Source organism: Mytilus edulis, chromosome 2 (assembly GCF_963676685.1).
Source record: "Mytilus edulis chromosome 2, xbMytEdul2.2, whole genome shotgun sequence".
In the NCBI taxonomy this organism is placed as follows: Eukaryota; Metazoa; Mollusca; class Bivalvia; order Mytilida; family Mytilidae; genus Mytilus; species Mytilus edulis.
The window spans coordinates 46769098-46796018 of record NC_092345.1 but is presented as its reverse complement, the minus strand read 5'-3'; the positions used below and the strand labels follow the sequence as shown (position 1 = coordinate 46796018).

Sequence of the window (26921 nt, the reverse complement as noted above, 5' to 3'; positions counted from 1 at the left end):
CTATGGAATTTTTCTACATACAAAAGGCTCACGTTCGATAGTGTGTTTAGATTTAAATGCTGGAATTTTTTTCGTTTTTTGTTTATCTCCTTCGTTCATCATCTTTGCATTATTATCTTCTCCAAATACTGGTAGAATTTCTTTCGATAAACTAAGCTCCTCGTTATCTAGTTGTTCTTCTATGTTTTCATCTTCATCATTTTCTGTTGTGCTGGATGCAAAATATTTCCCTTCCCAATTTTCCTTACTAACCATTCTCAGGGAATGAATGATACGCAACAATTCCTCCATTTGAGCTTCATTTTGCTTTTGAGTTTTTAAAATTTCCTCCTTGTTTTTTATTCTCACGCCATCAATTTGGTCTTCCAATCGTTTTTCTACATCAGTTTGGTTTATTTTAACGGTATGAAAACGTTTATCTATTTTTTCACAGGATTCTCTATGTGATTTTGATAAATTTTCTAAATCTTTCTCTACATTTTGAATTGTTAGTTTATCAATAATCTTTTCCTGTCGCAGATCATGAAGTTGACTTTGCATACTGTCTTTACTCCGCCTTGTATCTTCATTAGCTTGATTTTGTTTTCTTTCATGTTTACGTATTTTGTCATCGCGTCGTTGATTGCTTTTATCCATTTCTCTAATTTTATTCCACATACCATCCATTTGTTCCCTGAGGTCTGCATTATCATTCCCAGTTTGCCATAGCTGTCTCTGTAAACTACTTATTTTTTTGCGTTGATTCAGAAGCAGGTGTAAAATATCGTCATTTAAATCAATAACATCATGAGGATCCTGGATGTCAGTGGTATGCGATCTGTCTCTCTTTCCCTTCTGCTGTGATTGCCTTGTATGACATACTACCGATGTACCATCAAGTGGATAATTCTACAAATGAAATGTGATAAATGTCTTTAAAAAGTCATCAAAGATACCAGGAATATAATTTAATACGCTTCGTCTACATAAAACTGATCAGAGACGCTCAGACCAAAAGAGTTATAAGGCCAAACAAGTACCCAAAATTCAAAAACAGTTGTGCCAAATACGGCTTAGGTAATCTATTTCACAACTGATTGTAAACACATAATTACTGAATAAATGCATGAAATTGATAGGTTGTTCCTGATGTTTTTACTGGTGAAAACATGCACATCCGTTTTGAATCTTCAAACAACCTAAAGAAATTAAATGATTACTAATCGGAGCAAAAACTGTAGCGTTTATAAGTTTAGACCCTTCTGAAATCCACATGCCTGCTCTACAGTATGGGGTTTTCTCATTGTTAACGCTGGTTAGGCGTCTCATGCTATGAATGCAGCATCTGTAATGCCAATACCAATTCTTTGAAATTGGAACAATTGGCAATATGACACGTTCGGTTCAGGCGGAAACCGAGTTGAAATAGAACAAAAGAATCGAATCTCTTTGTTAGAGAAGGCGATAAATGCTTACTGTAATGTTTACTATAGTAACGATTTTTTTTTAAAGTTAATAGAAACAAATAAATCCTGTAACTCTACTTTCCGCTATATAGATGATTTTCTTTCACTAAATAATTCCAAATTTGGTGACTATGTGGAACGCATCTATCCAATCGAGCTAGAGATAAAGGATACTACAGATACAGCTAAGTCGGCCTCATATCTTGACTTACATCTTGAAATTGACAATGAGGGTCGGTTGAAAACAAAACTTTACGACAAAAGAGATGATTTCAGCTTTCCAATTGTGAACTTTCCATTTCTAAGTAGCAACATTCCGGCAGCACATGCATACGGGGTATATATCTCCCAATTGATACGATATTCCCGTGCTTGCATTTACTATCATGATTTTCTTGATACAGGGTTGCTGCTCACAAGGAAGCTATTAAACCAAGAGTTCCAAATGGTGACGTTGAAATCATCCCTTCGTAAATTTTACAGACGCCATCACGAGTTGGTTGCCCGTTATGGAATAACCGTTTCACAAATGATATCGGATATGTTCCTTACGTCGTAACTACAATCCCCTTCCCTTTCATGAATGTGACCTACTGAATTAGACTATTTACCGGATTTGTTATCACATAAGCAACACGACGGGTGCCATATATGGAGCAGGATTTGCTTACTCTTCCGGAGCACCTGAGATCACCCCTAGTTTTTTGGTGGGGTTCGTGTTGTTTATTCTTTAGTTGTGTATGTTTTGTCATGTGTGCTGTTGTTTGTTTGTCTTTTTCATTGTCAGTTTGTTTTAGATTTATGAGTTGGACTGTCCCTTTGGTATCTTTCGTCCCTCTTTTGATACGGATGCGATATTGAAGACGCTATATGATAATCTCTATTTATATTTCTTTTGGCCAAAATGTTAATTTGAATATAATATCGATTTTAAAAAGACCAATGTTCCTTTAAAAAGAAGTGAACATACAGGTTTTACCGGTAATTAAGATATCGACGTATCATGCACGTGAACCATGCCTTCCATGCAAATTAAAAAGTGCAGTTTCCCCGCGCTTTAAATTTTAGTATTTTAGTCCGGCGATTTGAAAATTTTATTCACACTCTGTGAACATGGTACGAAGACGAATATCGGAGGCTCAAAGATGGCAGATTATCGGCATGCCGTCATAAGGGTTATCTTATAGAGCTATTGGACGGAATACTGATTTATTTACCAATTCAAAGGACTATAAACGTTAATTGATAAACACAAATAGTGATCAACAACTTTAGTTTTAACATCAAATGTGCGGAAACACATCCAAACCAATAACGTAAAAGACTTGCAAAGATCCGGTAGACCATTGGTAACTTTGCAGTGTGAAGACAGAGCACTGCAACGTCTGGTTAGATGTATGCCATTCGCAACAAGTCATGTCCTTAAAAGAGAATGGTAACCTCATAGACAGCTATCAACAAGAACCTTGAGAAACCGGTTGAAATCACCAGGACTGAAGTCAAGAAGGGTAATAAGGGTCCCACCAACAACTGCGTTTGGCATGGCGCTTAGCTCGTCGTGGTTGGAACTTGAGAAACAGGCGCAAGATCCATTGGTCAGACGAGAGCCTGTTACTTTTGTATGTAGCAGATGGAAAATTGAGAGTTTGGAGACGTAAAAATACAATATATACCCCAAGGAACATCAAAGCAACTGATAGGGCATATTTGGGACACGTTAGATCGTCGGGTACAGGCAACTGAACCACCTGTACAAAATTTACGTCAGTTGACAGCAGCGTTGCACCGGGAATGGCGGCAAATACCACATCAGGAAATCCGACGACTAACTGGAGTGATGAGACGCAGGGTTGAGGCCTGCATCCAATCACGTGGTGGTCTCACCCGATATTGAATAATGAACTATGGATAACGTTAACAGACTTACAATGGACGTGAAATGACATTAGTATCATGCATAACGAACTCAGAAGGTCCATACTTCAAATGGACACGTTTTAGTGTTTAAACTGGACTTGTGGTTTTGTGACAATCTATTCATAAAATCATCATTTTTGTTGCAATTTGTTGTGTATTTCTTAAAGCTAATGTTTTGTCCTTACAGTCTGCATTACTATTTATGGCACCAATTGTCCCAGGATCCCATGTTCCTTATAGTAATATTTGTCAATTCGAAATTGTGTATAGTATATGATCACAGATTTATGTAAAATTCAAATTAAAAACTTCGCATGGTCCTTTTCTTTTTTTTTTCTCATGACCTAAAATATATTTAGGTTTCCCATTTTTAAAATCGGACATAATAAATCCTTATCAATAAATATAAGTACCCGCCCTCGTCTACTCTGTGTTTTTTGTTAGATGTTTTTTTTCTATGTGTATCCATCTGATGAATAAAGCCTGTTTCGACTTATTTTTATTGTTTGTTCTTATATTTTACTGATACACCAATGTCCCAGGTTAGGGGCGGATTGGCACCTATAAACGAGTTTAACCCGCCACAATCTGTATGTGTCTGTACCAATTCAAGAGTGTTAATCAGTGGTTGTCGTTTGTTGCTGTGTAAAATATTTGTTTTCGTTCATTTTTTATTCATGAATTGGGTCGTTAACTTTCTCGTTTAAATTGTTCATTTGTCATTTCTGGACTATTTATATCTGACTATGCGGTATGAGCTTTGCTCATTGTTGGAGGCCGTATGGTAACGTATAGTTGTTAATTTCTGTGTCATTTGGTCTCCTGTAAAGAGCTGTTTCATTGGCAATCATACAACATCTTCTTATTTTCATACACATCAAAACCCTTCTAAATAATATCTTTCCCCTATGTTGGGAAAGACTTTCTGCTTTTTTTCTTTCTTCCAACAATTTTTTGAAATGGCCCCCTCCCATTTCTATTGAGGTCTATCATGGCCAAATTCTGATCATCAAAAGACCTCTTCAAGAAGTATTACCAGATGATCAACATCCTTAATGTGCTTGTGATTGGAAAACTAAACTTTAAATAATTAAAAAAACGATTTGCAATGAAATTAGACATGATGCTATTTTAAGTAATTGACTGAACGGTAATACTCTTGGCCTTGCGTGGTTACCCAATTTCAGAATTAAATAGATCTTTGTACCCCAAAACTTTAAACCACATGACTACATGTAAAAATGTATCGGCTTCGAAACGAGCCATCATACATTACAAAGTGTACGATATAGACAGAGGAATAACAGAAAAGGCTGCCATTGTCGTCTTTATATGGGAAACGAATCACCCATTCCTGAGACCTAGGTGACATGCCCCTTTTCGTTTTATTTGAAGATATCATGACCTTATATCGGCAATGTACAGACCTCACCATGAAGTACTAGTATTACCAGATGAACCTGCTTATCATTTCGTCATCCCCTTTCAAAGTTATACCCCTTGCAACGATTTGTTTTATCGCAAACATAATGAAAATTGTATTAGATAGAATCGATTTGAAAATGGCATCATGTACTTGAACAGATAAAAGGACGACCATTTGATATTCTGGGGAGGGGGGCAGGAGGATTTGTTTTGGATCGGTTTTTTTTTTTTTAAACTAAGAGGACAGATTTTCTTTTTTCTGCACTTTTGAAGCAAGATTTTCCATTTTCATTAAAGTAAGGGACTGGTTATTTATTTTTACAGCTATATTTATAATTTTCGAAAACATACAATTTGTAAATAATTTCTTAATGTAAATAATACATGTATAGTCAAGTCATTATGTACCATTTAAACAGAATTTATCATCATCCAATGCAGAATTGAATTTTCTAAATTTTTCATGTATTGCATATATACACAGTATAAAAGTTTGGTTGTAACTTGCCTTTTTGTTAAGTATTGAAAAACATTTTTTAAGGGTTTTGGAGCCGCTGAAGGCCCAAGAAGATATAGAACAAATGATGCTAAATCATGCTTTCTGTGTTCCCCAGACCCTTTCTTAATCTGAAAATTTAAATTCTGTTTTAATGATTTGTTGACAATATTTGGTCTCAAAGCAAAATGTATAGATTCAGTGTAAGACTTAAGTTTCATCAAAAGACCAATATGCACGATAAAGCAAAATGTAATTCACATAGTTAAGTCTGTGGCTGCTGGTTTTTTTTTAAACTCATGATCAAGTAAAAAACTAAATGACTAAATTACAAAAGGAATGATACACTAGCAGAATACAGAAAGACAATCAATGAACAAAAGACAAATAAGAACCATTGATCCCGAAAAATCAGGGGCTACGTTGGAGGGAGAACAGAATTTGCTTCTTGCAAAGCACTCGCCGTGAACACAGTTTGATATGGAGACAAGCGGGTTTTTTAATTTCCTACATGAGGCATTTGCCTCAATGAAGCTACGGCCCTGTAATAAAATTGAGGTTTGCGTTCCTCAGAAAATATACCTCTCAAGTTAAATGAAACCAATTTTCAGCAGACATTTCAACTTTATTTAAATAATATTTATACTTTTACTATTAAAAGATTAGGAAGTGTTTCCTGATTTTGTTTGGAAAAAAGATGAGTTTATGAAGAATCTGGTGCCATCTTATACTTTCGATTAGACCTGCTGAGTTATTTATTTTCAATACATTGCAAGTCGGGTAATTTATTTTCAAACTACCACAGAACAAACCATTTGTTTTTGTGATTATCAAAGCTGAGTTATTTATTTTCAAAATCGTCCCCCCCTCCCCCGAATATCAAATGGTCGTCCCCTAATGAACAAAAACAATCATTTTTCTTTAAATTTACATACACGAGTAATTTTCACTGAAATATTACACGCTTATAACATGTTTTTCTAGAAGATATCTTTACTTTATACAAAAAAAAAAAAAAAAACTATCCGACCATCTGTTTAAATGTTACGTCAGGATGATTCTTTAAAGGGACACTAGCTGTCAAATTCATGGTCACCGATTTGACTCAAATTCTCATAGTTGATTTATAACAATGTAAAACCTTTATCCAAACTATCAAAAGTAAAAAATAAACAGTTAACAGAGCATGGGGGTAGATAATATATAGGTTCGTTTCGTGTGTATTTTAGTCCAGACGCCATCTAAGTAACTATCGATTTGACCTCAGATGACCATATAAACGATGTAAACATAAATAAAGATATGAATAGATTAATCCAACACGTGCAATTGGATTTTTATAGATCGGTTTGATTTTATTTTACTGATTAAAAATAGATGTTTCTCATTGTTTTTAACCATATAAGAATGATTTTATGTACATCGAATTAGTAATTAAATGATTTACCGTAGTTTCACCTTCATTGTTGACATTTTTTTTCTTTAAATAACCAGTACACGTACAATGCATGCGTTGTCAATCTCTAGCTAGGGGTTAAACATGAATACGGATTTAAAGAGGTCGACTCATTCACTTGCAAGTAAATAACTAATTATCAATGTTTCTTAGCGTAATTTGACAAAATTGAACCTTTTTGGCTGCAAAAAGCGAATTGTTATTTCACTATTTCACTTTCATTATTGATTGAACAAAAAAATCAAACTTTAGATTTTTTATATGTCTCGTAGCTAGTGTCCCTTTAAAGTATAAACAATAATATAAGATAAGAGTTTACAGTTTTTAATTCAAAATATATTGCATTTAATTTCTTAAGGTCACACGCATGTTTTTGATATTAATAAGTCAGCAGGCTTGTCAGTGATCATGCTTGTCTCATATCAAACTATTTTTTTTGTGTTATTGGTTTTGAGAATTAAGCGTTAATAATAAATTGTACATAATTACATCTTTATTCGTCCCAACTTTATAGGTTGAGTACGATTATGAACTCGCCATATTGTACAGAAATCTGTTTATTGTTAAAGATTATTTCTTCCTGTAGACGTTTTTGCTATGTGCGTCCTTGAGGGACTAAATGGTTGATGTACACCCACATTTCCATTAGTTTTTAATATAAGACATTCCTTTCTGTATTTTTACTTTTACAATTTGTGTAAAGCTTTAATAAGTAGGTGCCCCTTAGTTTCATTTTGTTTATGGAGGTAACAACTTTCCACCAAAGACATGATGACACCATATTCCCTTATATAGTTTTACGAAAAATGTAGATACAAGGAAGTTTTTTGTACTCAAATAATTAATTTATGGCACTCAATGAAAAGCATGGTATCTTAGATGATTTTTTTAACAATCTTTATCAAGTAAAATGCTTAACAAAATCTTTAAGTTAAATAATATCCAGATTGTATTCATTTAAAAATTGCCTTCCGAACAATTGTGTTGGTATTTAGTACAATAACCCAAAGCACTAAGATTTGGTAAGGCGGGTTCTATTTTATTTTCATTGGGGGTTTTTTTTTCTTCTTTTTTTGTGGATTAAAACAATTTCTCTACAACTTAACTAAAACAACATTATATTGTTTGACGCGGTGTGTTTGCTACATGTAACGGTGCTACGGTTCAGAAACCAAACGATATCCTTGTGAGCAACTTTATTTCATCGTACGATTTTCCCAATGAGCTACATTTATACTGTAATTAATGTCAGCTATAACTGTTCCCGGATGAAAAAATCAGTATGAATTTATCGAAAGTTCATATTTTAAAAAAAAACACCCACAGTCAATCATTCAATTAGACGGACATATGCAGAATATTAAGAGTTGGTAATTTTTTTGAGCAATTGACTCTCCTAGTCTGGGAAGTGGCACAGCTAACCCTTAAAAAAATACACCATACAAATTTGTTGTAGAGGACATGACTTATCAGATTGGCAATACTAAAACATAAAATACTAATAGGACAGAGCTTAGAGAACTAAGTTTCTAAACGCTAGTTTATGATAATTAAAACCATTAAATAAACCGTGTTTAAACTAAAATTTAAATTAGTACACATCTAACGACATTGTGTAAACAGTCAAAACATAATAAGGTCAATATAGCAGATATGCGTTAATGGACTTTGATTAACCTAACATAACGTATGTATGTGCAAAAATTCTCCAGCTATTTTGAACCTTGCAGTGACCATCTCAAATTTTATTTCTTTAATACAATTCATGTCTGCCTTAAAGTCACACAAGCTACAAAATGTTAGTGCATCAAAACAACATAAGGTAACTACCTAGTAGGATCTTGATCAATGTCCTGTTTTGTAACAAAATAATGTATAATATAAATACAACACATATAGCTACTGTACTACATAAAAACAAAAATACAAATATTTTTGTAAAAAACAGCTTCTACCTATATATATAAAATCCATTACAAAAATAAAAGTTACTAAGTGGTGAAAAATATGTATCCAAAATATTCATTATAATTCATCATGTATTCTATCAATCTCATGAAATTCTAAAACGTCTCTGACAAACCGTTCAAGATTAACAGAAGGGACTGACCTATTCTATTGTATCACCATTTCAATTACAAGTAATTCAAGACATCAATTATATTGAGACTTTTTTGAAATTGTTCGTTAATAAATTTTGAAATTATTAAGAAACTAAGGTTTCAACTCCCTCAAGCAAAGTTGACTGTAGATGAATTTGGCTATCAATTTAAGGTGCTTTTGTCACACAGCTCTTCAACGGTTTCGGTACTTACACATCTTCGGATTTCAAATGTTTGGCTTTGAGCGTTCCTGATGAAGGTAAATCCAGAAAAGCGCCTCGGACGCATGAAATTATTAAACGTGTTGTTTTCAATTTTTTACTTTAATACTCGGGCTCCAAAATTAATTAAAAAAATATCTTTAGTTTGACTTTGTTGATATTTGCAAATATATTAACCGTATGAAGACCCAATAGTCTATCTATGCAGTTGAAAATTTCAAACGAAACACCCCAATCATCAATGCCAATGATTCTGCCAAAAGCATCTGCATTTATGTTAACTTCTCTCGAGATGCCATTGATGCAATTGTGGATATAACGAAGTATTACACGAAGTATTAACCGGAACACAAATATCAAACATTAACAAAGACAACATTTGAATCCTGGTACTTTGCCGCCTTTCTGAATAATCAAAAATTATTTTGATTATCATACAAGATTCCAAAATATTTTATATTAAATACTTTAAGCTGTCTATTGACAGTTCAACACCTTTCAATTCTCTTCAAGTGGAACTTTTGACAGGTTCATACGGTAATAACCGCCTTTGTATGAATGAACTACAAAAGCTGCAGCTGCACCATTGCCCATTGTTGCTTGCGTCAGTAAACATGCTCGTTAAAATCTGATTTTCTCGCAAGTTTGTCACAGGGTTAAACTAACAAAATGTTGTCTCCTATTAAAATCTCAATTATAGAACCTAAGTAAACTTTGAAGTCTATAATTTGATCCCACTCATCTCGTCTATTGATTACTGAAACAGTTCATTTATAGTGCCTAACAAGATTTTGTGAGGTAGACGAAATCGACCTTAAAACGATCGTATTGACTTTTTTGCTCCAAAAATAGGTAGATCGGACATATTTTGACTTTATTTAATGACTTTCTTAGTTTTTGATTGATTGTAATTAGCATGTTCCAATGAGACTGGAAAATGTTGTTTTTTGTAAGATGAATAATAATTTTACCTGACGTAGCCGTGTGTAAAGTGTATTTCGGCATTTCTTTCCCAAAATGACTTGTTGATTGGAATAAAACGTCTTATTTGTAAACTTTTTCTGTTTTTCTCCGTAATTGACTTTTAAAAAATAATGTATTAACTGTGTATTTTGAAATTTTTGTGAAATAAGAGAATTGACATTTCTTACCTTTCATACCTATACTTCCATTTATGAAACATAACATGGACTCATCCAATGTCCAGTTTGAAGGTCATTTCAGTTACTGACACATTCATGCACGTTCTGATTTAATCAATTATAGTCATGTATGAAAAGTATCAACAGTTTGAAGGTAAACTAATAATAAGTTAACCCAATCAAATTGTGTTATATTTAATAACAATAATAATAGGGGTAAACTGGGTAGGGAGAAAATGTAAGATATTCAAAATTTACTTTTTTGCGATAACGAATAAAAATTTGTCAACCAAAAGTGTTGCTATAATTTCATTAACATGCCGTTCTGTATTGGTACAGTTTTTGTATCTTTCATTTATGTTTTTTTTAAAGTCCATACAAAGTTTGGGCTTCAAAAGTTCACATAATTATTGACTTTATACAGAAAATTTATGCCGTTCTGTATTGGTACAGTTTTTGTATCTTTCATTTATGTTTTTTTTAAAGTCCATACAAAGTTTGGGCTTCAAAAGTTCACATAATTATTGACTTTATACAGAAAATTTATCCTTATAAAACATAAAATGTTTCCAAAACAATACGTTTCTACAAAGTAAAATCATTTCTCAAAACACTGCAAAAAATCCATTTTGATTGGTTCGGAAGTATTGTCATAAAGTGCGTTGAAATAAACAGTGGTATAGCAAACATCGAATTCCCTCACAAAATCTTGTGAGGCACTATAGTCAAAATCTTACTGACATATCATATAGGCGGGGGAAAACAAAATTTTTTAACCACAAAATTTCGCAAGTATCCTTTTATTTCACTCTACGAAGCTCGTCTAAAATAGTTCAAGCTTTATCTATCAGATTTGCCAATTTCTCTGGAAGTAATTGAAAATGACAATACTTTAAATCCCATATAAAACCAAACTAACTAAATTCTGTACAGTCTTGTCTTTATTTGGTACAAGCCACACAAAATCAAATTCTCTTTCTCCAGTATAGTTTGTTGGGCACATACCTAATCATCCTCTGTTAATGCCGAGCAATCATCTTCTCTAATTCTATCTATTTGTCAATGTTTACTAAAAGACGAACTACTTTTGTAAACATATACCCTGCTGGTAATAGCTCAATCGACAAAAGAGTGATGACATAAATTTTCATGGAAAAGCCCAGGTAAGTTTGATGAAAAGAAAAATATCCACATGGTGTAACCTTAAATAACGTACATGTTTGTTTACAAATCTAAAATCAAACGACCTTTGCCCGATTGACTTATAGATATCGTTAAATGATTTACATTAAACGGTGCATTCGACTCCGTTTTGACTAAATTACAAACTAACAAATCCTGTTTTGCTTTCCCTACAAAATTTTAATTATCATATACAGATTCATTATTTTTCAAAAATACCCTTTTATGTTCCTTGAAAAATGGAAGCTTATAATCAGAATTAATTATATCTAGATTAATATAAGAAAGTAAAGATGTTTTCCTGAAAATAAATGGAATGCGTCTGTCTGTTATGTACATTTATCAAATCAAAAAGATGAACCTGATTCATAATCAAAACAACATTGAAATTTTCTAAGCTTTCTACTTGTAAAGTCTGTCAATTTCTTTTATTCTGAAGATCTACTGGGGGCTGTTAAGTTGTTAAACCCTCCGTTATTGTATTCTCTAGCCCAATACCCATACGACCCACAAAATGTCTCTGGCTTTTGATATGATGACTCTTGGAGTAGGGCCAGATTTCGCGCCGACACGAATTGGCGGCTGTGAAACGGATGCAACAACACCAACACCACGAGCGACTGAAGACGGGTCACCTAAAGCTTTATTTCGTCAACGGTTTTCCTCCTAGCCTCTGACTATGTTCAATTTTAGTGCAAATGTCACAATTAAGTTATCAAGACTTAAAGATCGCATTTAAAAAGGTAGCAATATCATGTATATTTTGTAAAAAAATTTGTAACAACCTGCCAGTCTTTATTTTCTCCCCTCTCTTATCTATAAAAACATTCGGTTTACTCAAATCTAAATTGATTTTTCTTCGAACTTTAAATAGCAACATAAGCATGATAAGTGCATAAACAACAGCCGATTAAAGTATATTTTCAAAAACCAAATTGTGAAAAAGATTCAGCAAATTGTTTTTTTCTAAAATAACCTAGTTGTAGGAGTTACAAAAAAATAACAATATTCAACATTTGTACAATAATAAAATCATTTTCATCTATAAAATAATAAATAAATAATTTGTTTATTAAAGTGTCACATTGATTGCAATAAATTTAATTCATACACAATATACATACATAAAAAAAGACTAATATCCAGCCAAAAACTGACTTACGAGACACTATATTATACCAAATACATATTTACAAATTAAAATAGCGTAAAAATTAAATATTAAAACTATTATACGTCTTTTCCACCAGACTTGGGGTAATTGTAATTGTAATCGTTAATCAGTTGTAATTGATTACAATTTTCAAGTAATCACTGTAATCATTAATCAGCCAAAAATCTGATTACATGTAATTTAATTTAATCAATTACTTTTCAAAATACCCTGTAATCCTGATTACTTTTTTTATAACATTCTGATTACAATGAAAAAAATCTTAAACTGTTTATGGTCAATAAATGAACCTTTTTGTTATTCCTATTTAATAAATATTTTAACATGTTACGATTGTTTGGTTTACTTTATGAACACATGTTAATTGATTTGTATACTTCAGTAAAAAATAAACTGTTACAATATTGAAAAGACATCATTAGCCTAAAAAGAAACATAATACAATTATTAAAAAGATAGTGTACATATATTCACAATTTAAAGATGTACATGTACAAATGTACATATTAAAATTTATAATATCTGTTATATGCAAGTAATATTTTACTTTTCTTTAATCCTGAATTATAATCTTTTGTTAAGGTTGTGATTTTTGTCAACTTTGAATTGACAGGTAGGAAACCAATTAAGGTTTGTTGTTATTGTAATTACCAATTGAGTTTAGCTGTGGGACAATATAAAAGATTAATCAGACATGTGAAAATTTATCTAATTAGCATAAACTATATAAAAGGTGGACAAATATATCTTGTTTCAAATATGCAAATTAATAGTAAGTACTTGGTCTGGACATGTTAAATTCAATGATTTTTATTTTTTTATTTTTTTTACAATTTGATTAAACAATTCTATTAAAATTTTACATAGTTTTTAACTGGTAACTTTATTTCACTTTATTTCATCCATATTTTAACTTCCATAAACCGCACCTTGAAATACATATAAAGTATGGAAGAGGTCAGAAGACAAACAGTAAACTCTTAATAAAGATATATTCAATTGAAGTCAAACTAATTCAGAGATCAATGATGATAAAGTGTAATGGGTGAAAACCAGTAATACAATGTTCATGTACATGTATGTATGTAGTGAACTTATGTGGTTTATTAAATAGATGAAGTTTGAAGTTATCATTTTATATATATACAACAAAATCCTCTGGTAAAAGTGCTATAGTTGTATTAAACGTTAATTCATTCACATCATTTAAAATGTGTTTTTTTTATTCATTGTAATCAGATGTAATCATGATTACTTTCTCAATGTAATCATTAATTTAATCAGACACTTTCAGAAGATATGTAATCATTAATTTAATTTAATCGTACAAATGACAAAGTAATTGTAATTTAATCAATTACATTGAAAGTAATCGGACCCATCTCTGTTTTCCACAAATAAATAATCCTGAGCTTGAATCTCTAATAATAAGTTTTATTATATTCTTAGTAGTAAATACAGATATATTGTATGTGTAGTAAAATCAATGTTAAGCGTGCTGTATCAGCCACCCGTGATGATATCGATATCAGCACGATTGCAAAAGCTTTATCACACCTTAAATCTGTATGACGTCACGTCATCGATTGTTGCAAAGGCTTTATCAAATTCCTAATCTGTATGACGTCATGTCAAACCTATAATTTGTATGACGTCATTTCAAATCTCCTTATCTGTATGACGTCATGTTACATAAAAACGTCTACTTGAGGTATATGTATATAATAAAGTTTATATGATATGGCTTTTTCAATATCACACACCATATCAACCCTCATCCAATATAATCCCTCGAGCAGAGCTCTTCGGATTATATTGGTGTCTCGGGTTGATAAGGATGCGATATTGAAAAAGCCATATGATATTCTCTATATGTATAGATTATAACATGCCCTTTTCCATATTGGCCCTGGTATCATCCCGAGACTCCCATATCGGCTTCGAGGCTCAATGTTTGAACAAGCCCATTGATTTTAAATGAGAGACAACCGTTCATCATGTTTTGGGCCTCCATTGGACAGACAATTTTTGTTTTCGACTATTTTAAAATTATGCATTCTTTTTAAATCTTACAGGCCGCCTGTCAGGAGCCTCTGGCCTTTGATAGTCTTGTATGTCAATTAATTTTAGTTCATTTATTTGTTTAGGAGTTAAGTATGACTTCCATTTTCGCTGAACTATTACACATTTTATTGTAGAATTTCGCTATTACTCGGGCAAAAATAATTACGAATAAAATTCCTACCCATGTTAAAACTGCACTCAAGTATAGATTGCATCAATTATTTCTTAAACCTACCAACTTTGGTTTGTCTGTCTTTGATTTATTTGGTATCAAACAATACAAAATATAAACTATACAGGGCAGCTTTCAACAAGATTACAACAAGAAAATTGATGTTAAAAATTCGGCCAAAAGTCAAAATTTGCTCTCATCGGAAAAATTCAACAGTTTGATTTTTAAGAAATAAAATAATTGTTATCATTTACACAATGCCGGTTACTTTTTCCAATATAAACATTCGAATCATTTTGTTTTTTTATCAATTTATAATATTTTTAAGAAGACCACATTCAATAATCAGTTTTTATATTTTTACAGTTAAATAAGGGCTCTGAACTTCTTGCATTGCGTTCGATTTTGATGAAATAGCCATATTTTAAGAATCTTGTTAATAATATTAGAGCAATAGAAACAGCTTTATTCAAAAAGATATTTGGCAACAATATGCATTTGTTTGAGAATTAAAATGTGTCTAAAATATATGTTGTGGTGAAACTTTTTTGGTCTAAAAGTCATATGAAACTTCAAATCAAAAACAAATATACACGTGTTTTTCAACTAAATTGCTACATTGATTTTTTTTATTATAGAACTTATAAACATATACTTTATTCTGAAAATTTAGAAGTCCTTTTTTTATTGTTGGCTCCCAGACAACCATCTACCGACATTTTTAACGAAGCAGTGACCTCAGCGTGACTTTTTTCGTAAAAAAAAATCCGGTGATCGCATGTCGCAAGTGCGAAGGGGTAAACCAAATTGGCAGAGAGAATAACGTAAAACCGTGTCCGTCATCGAAATAAACTATATCTTGTACATGTTATACACGTGCTTTCCTCAATATCATGCTTGTTTGATGTTTACAAAAGAGACAATCGGTCAATTTCGGCTTCAAAACACGACCATTAATTAGCTGTCATATCATAACATCAACAATGAGCGAGTGATTTTTTTAACGACAATCTTAATTCTATCTTATTTTTGATAAATAGCTTTAGTCATTCAAATGTGAAGTCATTTGTGTGTTGTTTCAAAAATTCAAATTTGACGTCATTTTTTGTCCTTTTTTACAATTTCAAATGTGACGTCACATTTTGCGTTGAGGCCTTGACTAACTCGGGGGTGTCTATTTTTGTGTTAGATTATGGTGGTTTATGTAATTTTTCCGTTTTTATTCTGTAATTAGTTAATGCTTCAGCTTGATCATGTATATCTTTTATATTGTCATTTTATAAAATTTACTGTTTTCAAAAGTATAAATTATTCTAAATAATAAGGATGTTCTTATCCCAAGCATAAAACCGTAGCCGTATTTGGCACAACTTTTTTGAACTTTTCCTCAGTGCTTTTCAACTTTGTACTTGTTTTACCTTTCAAACTTTTGTATCTGGGCGTCACTAGTAAGTCTTGTGTGCACGACACGCACTTCTGGCGTATTAAATTTTATTCTTGGTGCCTTTTGTTAGCTATTATTCGTGTGTTTCTTTGTCCAATATGTTCTCCTATTTATTTGTATTGTAGTTCTGTAATGCTGTGTTTTCGATTTAATGTCATATTTAACATTGCCATTAAAGCTGGAGGTTTGGCATGCCACAAAAGCAGGTTCAACCCACTATTTTTTTCTTTACAAAATGTCCTGTACTAAGTCAGGAATATGGCCACTGTTCTATTATAGTTCGTTTCTGTGTGTGTTACATTTTAACGTTGTGTTTCTTTCGTGTCGTTTGTTTCCTTTTATATTTAAGTGTAAATTCACATTATTATAAGACGTGTCGCGGTACCTTTCTTACCCAAATTCATGCATTTAGTTTTGATGTTATATTTGTTATATTTGTTATTCTCATCGGATTTCGTCTAATGCTTAGTTCGTTTCTGTGTGCGTTACATTTCAATGTGGTGTCGTTGTTCTCCTCTTATATTTAATATGTTTCCCTTAGTTTTAGTTTGTAACCTGAATTTGTTAGTTTTTTTCTATCGATTTATGAGTTTTTAACAGCGGCATACTACTGTTGCCTTTATTTATACGATATGGATGCATAAAACATGATGAAATCATGCGCAAAAGACAGTTTTTGATTTATGCATGCATTTTATAAGGAATTGGGTAATCATTATGTTTCACCAGTCACTCGCTTCATTTGGCTTAGACTTGTGTTACCAAAAAATTCAATAAAAATTGATATGATATGTCTAATTACGAGATTTTGAGATGATGAAAAATTTATATTTTTGTTCAAGAATGAAAATGTTTGTAGTTCTGTTGCCAAAACCTGCAATAATATTTTATTACGATGAAACAGTATCTTATACTGTTAAAAATCAAACTGTTTCAGTTATTTTTATTAAGTACATGTACAAAATGTATCAGGTTTTATCCTTGGATGTGCATGGTGATATTGCACTTTTATGTTTTGTATAAATAACAAAACTTATGTTTTAATTCTGTTGTTTTAAAATTGTATATAACAGTCTCTCATAGTTCTTTTAAGAATGGCACATGCATTCTAAATTTTATATTGTGTACTTGATATTATATTGTGTTTATACTTGTATGTATGTGGTGAGACTTTAATAAACTATTGAATCTTGTTATAGTGAAATTAAAGTGACCTTTCTGAATTAACAGGTCCATCTTATAACTTAATTTTGAACGGCTTGGAATAATTTTGCATTTAACCATCTCTGTGCCATGGACCACTTTAAGGCCATTTTTTTCTTACTATGTTCAATGCCACGGCGCCACTTTTGGGCCATTGTTTTTTTTAACGAGTTCTGTGCCATAGGGCCAATTTATTGGCCTAAGAAATATTTGAAAAATGCCACAAGGCCAAAATTTTGGCCCTTAATTGGTACAAATATTTATCATATTTTTAGCACAAATACGGCTTTATGTCTTTTAAAAATGTTGAAAATAAGTTGATTTTATTATTACGACAGTCAAATTCATATATTTTATTTACATACTACTACTTTGTATTGCTCCTCTCCCAATTTTACTCAACCGACACAATCCAACTGATGAATAAATCGTATGCGTCCCTCGATGCGTCCTATACATGGAGAAAGAGTAACAAACGCATTAGGAACGTTAAGGTTAATTAACACATGACATGGGTAAAATCTCTTTGTTCTTACTGTGCTATAATCTGAATAATGCACAGCTAAGGTGTGCATTAACTACCTCAGATATACTGCACAGTTCAAATCTATTTTTACCTTTAGGGGCGTTTCCTGGATTCTGAAAGGGGTGTTACATGTATTCTATTAGATTAAAAAATATCAACGATTCAAGGATGAACAACCTATCCCCCCCCAAAAAAAAAACCGAACCCGCCATCTGACTAGAAGTTACAAAATAGTTGATTAATAAAACACCTTGTACATTTACAAACATCGTTGTTTCAAAATAAGAAAAAAAATAATGGATCGATTGTTGGTGTTTTAACGTCACTTTTAAGCAGCGCCACATTTCGGCTATTTCGGGGCGCCCAGTTTAAATTGGTAGAGAGAGCCGGAGTGCCCAGAGTAAACCACACACCTTTCATAGATAAACTGACAGTTTTTAATCAATTAATATTGGAGTTGAACTCAGTGCCAAACAAGAAATCATGTATTTAAGAATATTCAAACTAGATGAAATCTGATTTGAATAAGTTTTAGACTCAATGAAATTGATTATTCATTACAATATTTGGCATATTTATTCCTATAAAGGGACTATTTGGGTATCGATTGTAATTTGGTTCGGGGGAAAGGGAGAAAAAGGGGGGGGGGGCGTTAAAGATTAAAAAAGATAAACGTTGTTTCTGTTATTTAAACATTTTAAATTTATGTACAAACATTTTCCTCTAAGCATATCATTAAGGAAAGAATAGCAATTAATCGTCACTCAATAACACAGATATTAAAGTACAATAAATCGTCACTGATTGCAAAAATAACGTATAAATAAATTTAACAGAAACGATAGAAAAAATTTACAATTAAATCGCATATAATGTAACAATTTAGGAAGAAGCTTGAATATAAAAATAATAATTATTTAAAACTAACCAACCTCTTACTACATGTTTTCCACCTTTCTTTACTTTACAAGAAACTTTTCTAGGAGCCTCCCGTGGAATTCGGAATATCGTTTGCATATTTCTAAAACGTTCACCGGTAAATTGATGGCGTCATGTGTTAAAACAGTTATTGGCCAATCAAATCGGTATATTGGATTTAATTTGCCCGGCTCGTGTGACCCTTTAACCCGAACTCCTACGTCGTTCGGGTTAATCAGGGTCACCTAAGCCGTGCAGATTAAATACAATATACCGACTTGCTTGGTCAATAACTATAACAAATCTGACATTATCGGTGACGTCGTAATATTGTTACGTTTCTAACGTCTTGGAATTTTGAAATTTGGTCTTGGCATTGAAATGCACAAAGCGCGCTAAATTATTGGAATATTGTAATTTTTGAAAAGTTGCGTATAAACAGCGGAAAAGAAGCAAATACCAATTTTAAAGTTTTTAAGTTTGACCAGGTGCAAAGCTTGAATCCACCGTGACACGACCTCGTTTTGAAAAATCAGTGCCATAACTTTTAGAATTTATCTTAGTAAAACCAAGGATTTGTATAGTAACTATACAAATCCTTGGTAAAACTTATTAATTTATTTTATATAAAAGATACATACAACGGCGGGCACATGTGGAGCAGTATCGGCTTCCCTTTCTGTTTCGGTAAAGGGCTTTTACTACTTAGTTTTCATTTTGTGAGTAGTTTTTGAATACTTGTTCTTTTGTCCTTTTATCGTTTTATTAAAATTTCATGACTCGGGGTTTATTTCCGTTGTTTAGGATAGCCTGTTTGTTGGGGCTTAAATGCAGAACGATTTTCTTCGTGATCTTTTGCAATATGCAAACATTATTGAATGTGTCCCTTGAGAGCGTATTTATATTCACGTGCACTTGATATGGTATGTTTTATCATGTTCCTGTTTTGGCGAATAATTCCTGTAAAATTTGCGCCGAGTTGTGAAAGTGTTAAGCAAGCGATGCAGAAGTAAAGAAGCTGTGACATACAATATCGGTATGTTTTTACGAAGTAATATGAATAAGAAGATGTGGTATGAGTGTCCATAAGACATTTAAATTCTCTATCAATTCAAAATGTATAAAAAAAATTAAAGGTTATAGTACACAGAACAAAAAAGTACAACGCTCCCAAAATGACTCGTGTAAAATAATTCAAGCAGGAAAACTAACTGTCTAATCTAGGAATTAAAGAAAAATCGTGAAACATCTATGAACCCCATCAACAGACGACAATCACTGAACAACAACCCTTGGTTTGACCTGGTGGTATTGGATTGTCTGCACGTCTTTTCGCTCTATATACTATATATATATATATATATATATATACATGTACAACACGTATATTTACTATAGTGAGCATGATAGATTCTGACACTGACTCTACCAGCATCCAAACTTTTGCCTCGAAGTAAGAACTTTTTGATGGAATGCGTTGCAGCATGCATGTTTTACTGCAAGTTCTTACTAATTGACGATTAAATAAATACGAAATGTTGCTGTCGGAGTGTAGTTTGGATTGTTTCTACCGGGAACGTTATTGTTGTTAGTTAGATGAGAATTAAAAATTAGTTGAAATATATGTTGCGAATAAACAAGTATTTTCTTAAAACATTTGGTCTCTTGGCTTAGCAATTTAATGTTCCAATCAGACTTGGGGTCAATTACATTGGAATGTAATTAATTAAATTACACATAACATTGCAAAAATGGTCAATTACACTAATTACACATTACACAGTTTTTGAAATGTAATTAATTAAATTACAATTACTTTACTAAAGTAATTAATTAGATTACACATTACATTTCATCATGATATTTTTTAACAATATTTTACATGTTTATATAATGCATGTGTAAAATATTCATGTAAGCATAGTTTAAGCATTGCATTTGATAATCATTTAATTTAGCTATTTTAATGTTTTGTCAATTAGTCTGGATCTTCTGGTCTGAAAACAGCAATTGTAAAGAGTCTTTCGACAGGAGCTAATGTTGTGCAAGATATTGCTTGATCAGGACATGGAAGTTTTATGATTAGAAGATCATTATATTGATAGGAGAGGGAATTTGTTCCTATTAACTTGCTAATACATCAAGGGGTATTTTGACATCTCAGAAATGAACTCATTTGAATTAAACATAATATGAATAAAGAAATTATAAATGAATTTAAAATATTTTTTTATTTTACTTTAAAATATAAAAAAGTGTGCGGTACAATATTGAAAATAATTTTTAGTACAAACAATGTATATAATGTCTAAATATTAGCAATATTTTGCTAATTAGATAAAATATCTGTAATATAGGGCATTGCCTGTGGACATTTTAATCTGATTAATTGCTGTTTGTTTTTACAGCTGTTAATTTTTATTTCCATAATCCTTTTGTGTATACTAATTTGACAAAATGATTGTATGCAGTGATTTTAAATTCTAAATGAACTGTCTCAGAAAGATGTTTCACAGTGACACATTTTATTGTTTTTGCTTAACAAGGTGTTTATTACTTATCAACCTATTTAGGTAAAGATCTTTCTTAAAAACTGAACAACCCTTATATATGATTATCACATTTTTTAAATTATAAGACTATTCAAAAAATTCTGTAGGTCAGATAAAAGATATAAAAACTTCAGAATAAATTACAGACTTCATGTATTAAAAAAGCATTGATATTAATATTTGAATAATATATATAATTTTACAATTTATATTATTAAACACAAATCCTTAACTGTAACACCATAAAAGACTTAAGTATATGTAATTGAAATGTAATACAAAAGTAATTGAGCATTACATGCTTTTTTCAATGTAATTAATTAAATTACCATTACATGTAATTAAAAAAATGCTCAATTACATATTACATTCAATTACATGGAAAATTGTAATGCATTACACTTAATTACCATTACATTTTTAATTACCAATATTCAAATATTCAAATATCGACGCTATGAGTATGTATCGTACAAGGAAAGGAGACTTAATGTTCTTTCATTGTAGAATTGTTCACTGTGTTTTAAAATGTATACGAAATGCCGGCAAGATTTACTGACGACCATATTTTGCAAGAACCGTAGAAGCGGATTATTTCTCCGTATAATTCATCGTCACTTGTATTTATTTCATATAATTATATACAAACCACACACAACTTTCAAGCCTTATACTCGTACAAATCTTCGAAAATTGACAAAAAAGTTGTAGGAAATTAACATCGTGAATGCAAAAGTAGAATGAAAACAACCAAAACATTCATGGTAGAAATGGCCAAGTACCTGAATCAAAATTATTAGATATTATTTACGTGAATATCATCGGTTTTTAATTTCTGCAGGTAATTTTTACATGTTCTATCAGTAAAATTAATGTTGTTCATAACACTTTTTAATTGCAAATTAAATCACAAATCACATGAACAATGCACATGATGTATACGGAAAAACTGTCTGCGAATAATGATAAGGAAGACGATGTAATTCAATAGTATAGTCCGTTTGACTTCTATAAATCTTCAAAAAATAATTCTTAAAATTTCATTTTTAAAGATAAATATTTTTTTTCTTCTTGTATGTTAATGTATGATATATACGAACTCTGACTATGCATATCATAATTTTAAACCTATAATAAAAAAAGTTACTCATTAGGTCTCTATGTTACTTCAATTTATTTTAATATAAAATACTCAATGGAGTACGTATGAGTAGTGTAAAAGCCTTCCATTCAAAACAAAAACATTAGACATGTGCTCTAAACCTGTTTTATTGTACCATGTGACTTTACTCATTTAAATAACTCTGGTCAAATTTTTTTTTAGGGGTTTTGGAGCCACTAAAAGCACAAGAAGCTTAAGAAGAATTGACGCAAAACCATGCTTTCTGGGTGTTCCACGGACCCTTTCTCATTTTTGGTCTCAAAGCAAAATGTATACATTCAGCTAGTGTAAGACTTAAGTTTTTAGGGACAACATCAATAGGCCAATATGCATGATAAAGCAAAAATGTAATTCATATAGTTGAAGTCTAAGGCTTCTGTTTTTTAAACTCATGATCAAGTTAAAAACAAAATTACTAAATTACAAAAGGAATGCAACACTAACAAAATACAGAAGGGCAATCAATGAACAAAAGAAAAATAAATAAGAAACATTGATCTCGAAAACTCAGGGGCTACGTCTTAGGGAGAACAGAAGTTGCTTCTTGCAAGACACTCGACGTGAAAACAATTTGATATGGAGACAAGCGTTTGGTTTTGAAATTTTCTACCTGAGGCATTTGCCTCAATGTAGTTACGGCCCTGTTAAATAAAAGTGAGGTAAGTGTTGCTGAGAAAACATACCTCAAGTTAAATGAAGCCAATTTACAGACATTTCAAGTATATCTAAATAATATTTATACTTTTATTTTTAAACAATTTGGGCAGTGTTTGCCGAAGGCGATTTTTTTTTTAAAATGAATTTATGCAGAATTTGGTACCATCTCATACTTTCGATTAGACCTGCTGAGTTATTTATTTTCAATACATTGCAAGTCAGGTAATTTATTTTCAAACTACCACAGAACAAACCATTTATTTTTGTGATTATCAAGGCTGAGTTATTTATTTTCACAATCCTCCTGCATCAATTTTCATGTTAAATTAACTTGTCTTTTGTTTCAGCTGCTGTGTACAATTATTCGACCCCCTACATAACAGTTCAGTGCATAAATAATTCCATCCACAAGACATTTGTTTTGAAATGTATACTATTGCAAGACATGTTCAGCATTGGCAAAACAGTATAAAAGGATGATTATGGAGACAAAACATTGTTTTCCCGGATGGAAATTAATCGACAGCTGACATATACTGCCGAGGATGTGCTATCTTGCTTGTAATTAGTCTTCTACAGATACAACCACACTTCCAAACAAAATCTTTCTATCGATTGGAGAATTTAGTCAAAGATATTGTTACGAAATGAGGGTCCTTTGAAATGGAACTTGTTTTCCCTAAAATTGTGTGATGATGTTGTTAAAACCGTACCGTTAATTGACTGTTCCTACTATATATTTCTTGTGTAACTATGTTTGTTAACTTTTTATTATTCTTGTCTATGTTTTTACAAACGGAACAGCTGTGAATTGTTTACTTCAAATGACGTACAACCCAATGACGTCATAACCTATTTTTGTTATGACGTCGGCTTTGGATTCGGTAATTTAGGTAAATGGTAAGCCAAAATGGTAAATGGTAAACCATTTCGGTAAATGGTTTCCATTTCGGTAAATGGTTTACCTAAGTATAAATACGGCGGAGAAAACGGATAAGACTTCAGTACGACTTTACCATGGGCAAGTAACACACGCTAATTCCAAGTGATACACCTTATCGCTAATCCCGGCCGCATGAACTTTTGACGCACACAACAATCACTTTCCATTGTGGCGTCAGATATTTTGCTTTATGACGTCAAAATTTTACGGGAACCTGTGTGATTTCCAGTAATGGCGGACAAATAGCGATAAGGTGTATTTAAATATATACATGTACCGAAACCATTTACCAGACTAAGTAGTAATCAGACTACTTCCGTATAATGTGAGCTTGTTAATTATTTAACAAGTTGCATTTAGAGAATAACTTCTCGAGAGAAACGTTATCTTTTGAAATTGAATTTGATTTACCATTTGCCGATTACCAAACTAAACTTTCGAGGTATTTATATTTCTGCTATCCATTTTCTTTACGATATTCTAAGGTTAATAAAGTATTTATTTGTTATAATAGAATACTGCTGAGAAATATACTATTTGTATGAATTGTTGATATATAATGCATCTTAAAGTAAATACAAGTTGATTTTTATTTAACGAGTCTGTTATTCTTACAAAAACCTAAACGGAACCAAACTAAGATCTACCAGAATACCACAAAGTACTACAAAAACCTATACATAACCATCCTTAGATCTACCAGAATACTACAAAGTACCACGATACAAGAGTGATGGGTCGCCAGTTTATATAACTTTAGTTCATATATACTTATACATTGTTATAAAACACATCCTTATAGCAACACACTAAGGGTTACACATTTATAGTGTAACACCAAAGCCTGACCGCTAGGTTTTCGTTACATTATTAATAATGCATGGTATCGAACCCAATGACCCTATAATTTACCAGTACCATATCGATTAAGTTCATTGAAATTCAAAACTTTACAACAGACACGGACACGACCATATCAAACGAGTTGTGATATCAGAGGGTTCAAAAGGAATATCACCGTCTAAAAAGAAAAAGAAAAAAACAAATTGAAAAAACGTCTCTTTTATAGTAAATGTATGTGAAGAGCTTCCCGTGTAAAACTGAAATATCTGAATTTCGGGGAGGACAGTTATAATCTATTTAAAGTAAGTTCCTATGGTAAATTCAGGCAGTGTATTTAGAAGTCTTGATTATTCAACGAAAATATCACAAAGATAACGTTAATGTTTCAGTCTTTATGCTACTTAAAGTGGTTGTTGATTACAGTTTTAATAATCTCATCACATCTACTGTTATTTATCAAGCATATCTGATTTTGCGTTGGAGAAGAAAGCTTAATATGAATAAATGGCATCAAATTTGCAATCAGATTTTTTAAATGATCATGGGATTAAATATGATTATTTTTTTTATTATAAGAGTGTCTGGAAGTGGATCGCAAAGAGTAGAAATGTCTAAACTGTCAACCTAATGAACAGGACAATCAAATGGGAGCCTAAACACGGTAGGTATAGTGTCCGGTTAGGATCGTGGTTTTTCGAGTGATTTGATCGAGCTTTTTCGAGCGTAACAATTTTTTTTTTTTGGCATTAAAATTGAAATAACTTTTTTTAACTCATGGGTGACAATATTTTTATTGTTGTTTTCGAATAAGCTGTACATAAACTAAATAATTGTAAAATTTAAGCGATTTCTGTAATTTAGTTCTTATTTTATTTCGATATTACCTCTATTTCTCCTATTAGTTCAACAGAAAAAAGGACATTTACATAAATATATCATTCTAACATAATTTTTATGTTAAAAAAGTTAAATTTAGCCTTACAATGCTTTTATTCCAAAATACAGAATAAAGTAATTTTCATTCAAATTACAATGCAAATGTCGATGGAAATGCATACATAGAATCCTTAGATATATAGACACTTTACAAAAATTATTGTTTTTGCATTGAAAACAACATTTTGAGATTAAATTAATTTTTTCATGTCCGGGCTTTTTTGAGAGCAGGCCGGGCTTTTTCGAGTGCGTCCTTGTTTTAACGAGTGATTATACACATTTCATACAGCTAAAAATGTTATGTGTTGGTGTATTTACGTTTAAAAAATATAGAATAAAGGTTCATAGTAAGTAAGTTCAATGCACTTGTTGTATTAACACTTGCATATTATAAACAAGTATCGTTCATTTGTATATATTCTTTTTCTCACATCTTATAAATTGCATGTACAGTATATATTCGTGATGTCAACAATCTAATGTTAGCATAGACAATTCAGATTGAGACCTACATACATTTATTGTGTGAGGTGATATATATGTTTGTTTTAGAAGAGTATACACCCGAAATATTTCATTAACTATTTGTCTTATAGCTTGTATTATTCATTTTATTGTTTAAGAAATGGAAACCGAAAATGTTTAAATGCTAATGCTGTGAGAAGGAGACTGATTATGGATATCTAATAATTGGTCATACAGCAACTAAACACCAAGAGAACTTCCTTTACATAAAAGTGCCTAAAAATTAAAAATATGGATATCAATCAAGACATTTCAATGTTGTTCCTAATGTCGTTTGAAGCACTGGACAATCTAGCTAGTGATAGCATATAGAATACACATATTGTATTTTTCTATCATTTCTAAAGGATAATATTAAGTTATATCTAAATGAACACTGGAAAGGAGCTGTAGAACGCTCTCCGAACAGAAAATTT

At 31.6% G+C, this 26921-nt stretch overlaps 1 protein-coding gene across 1 annotated transcript in view; it reads right to left on the bottom strand.

Annotated features, from left to right (window-relative positions):
- Nucleotides 1-26921, bottom strand: part of LOC139510877 (tropomyosin-like) — a 31477-nt gene continuing 4556 nt past the window's right edge. The window contains exon 3 of the mRNA XM_071297419.1: nt 1-888. Within this exon, the coding sequence (XP_071153520.1) occupies nt 1-888 (888 nt within the window). The remainder of the gene's footprint in view (nt 889-26921) is intronic.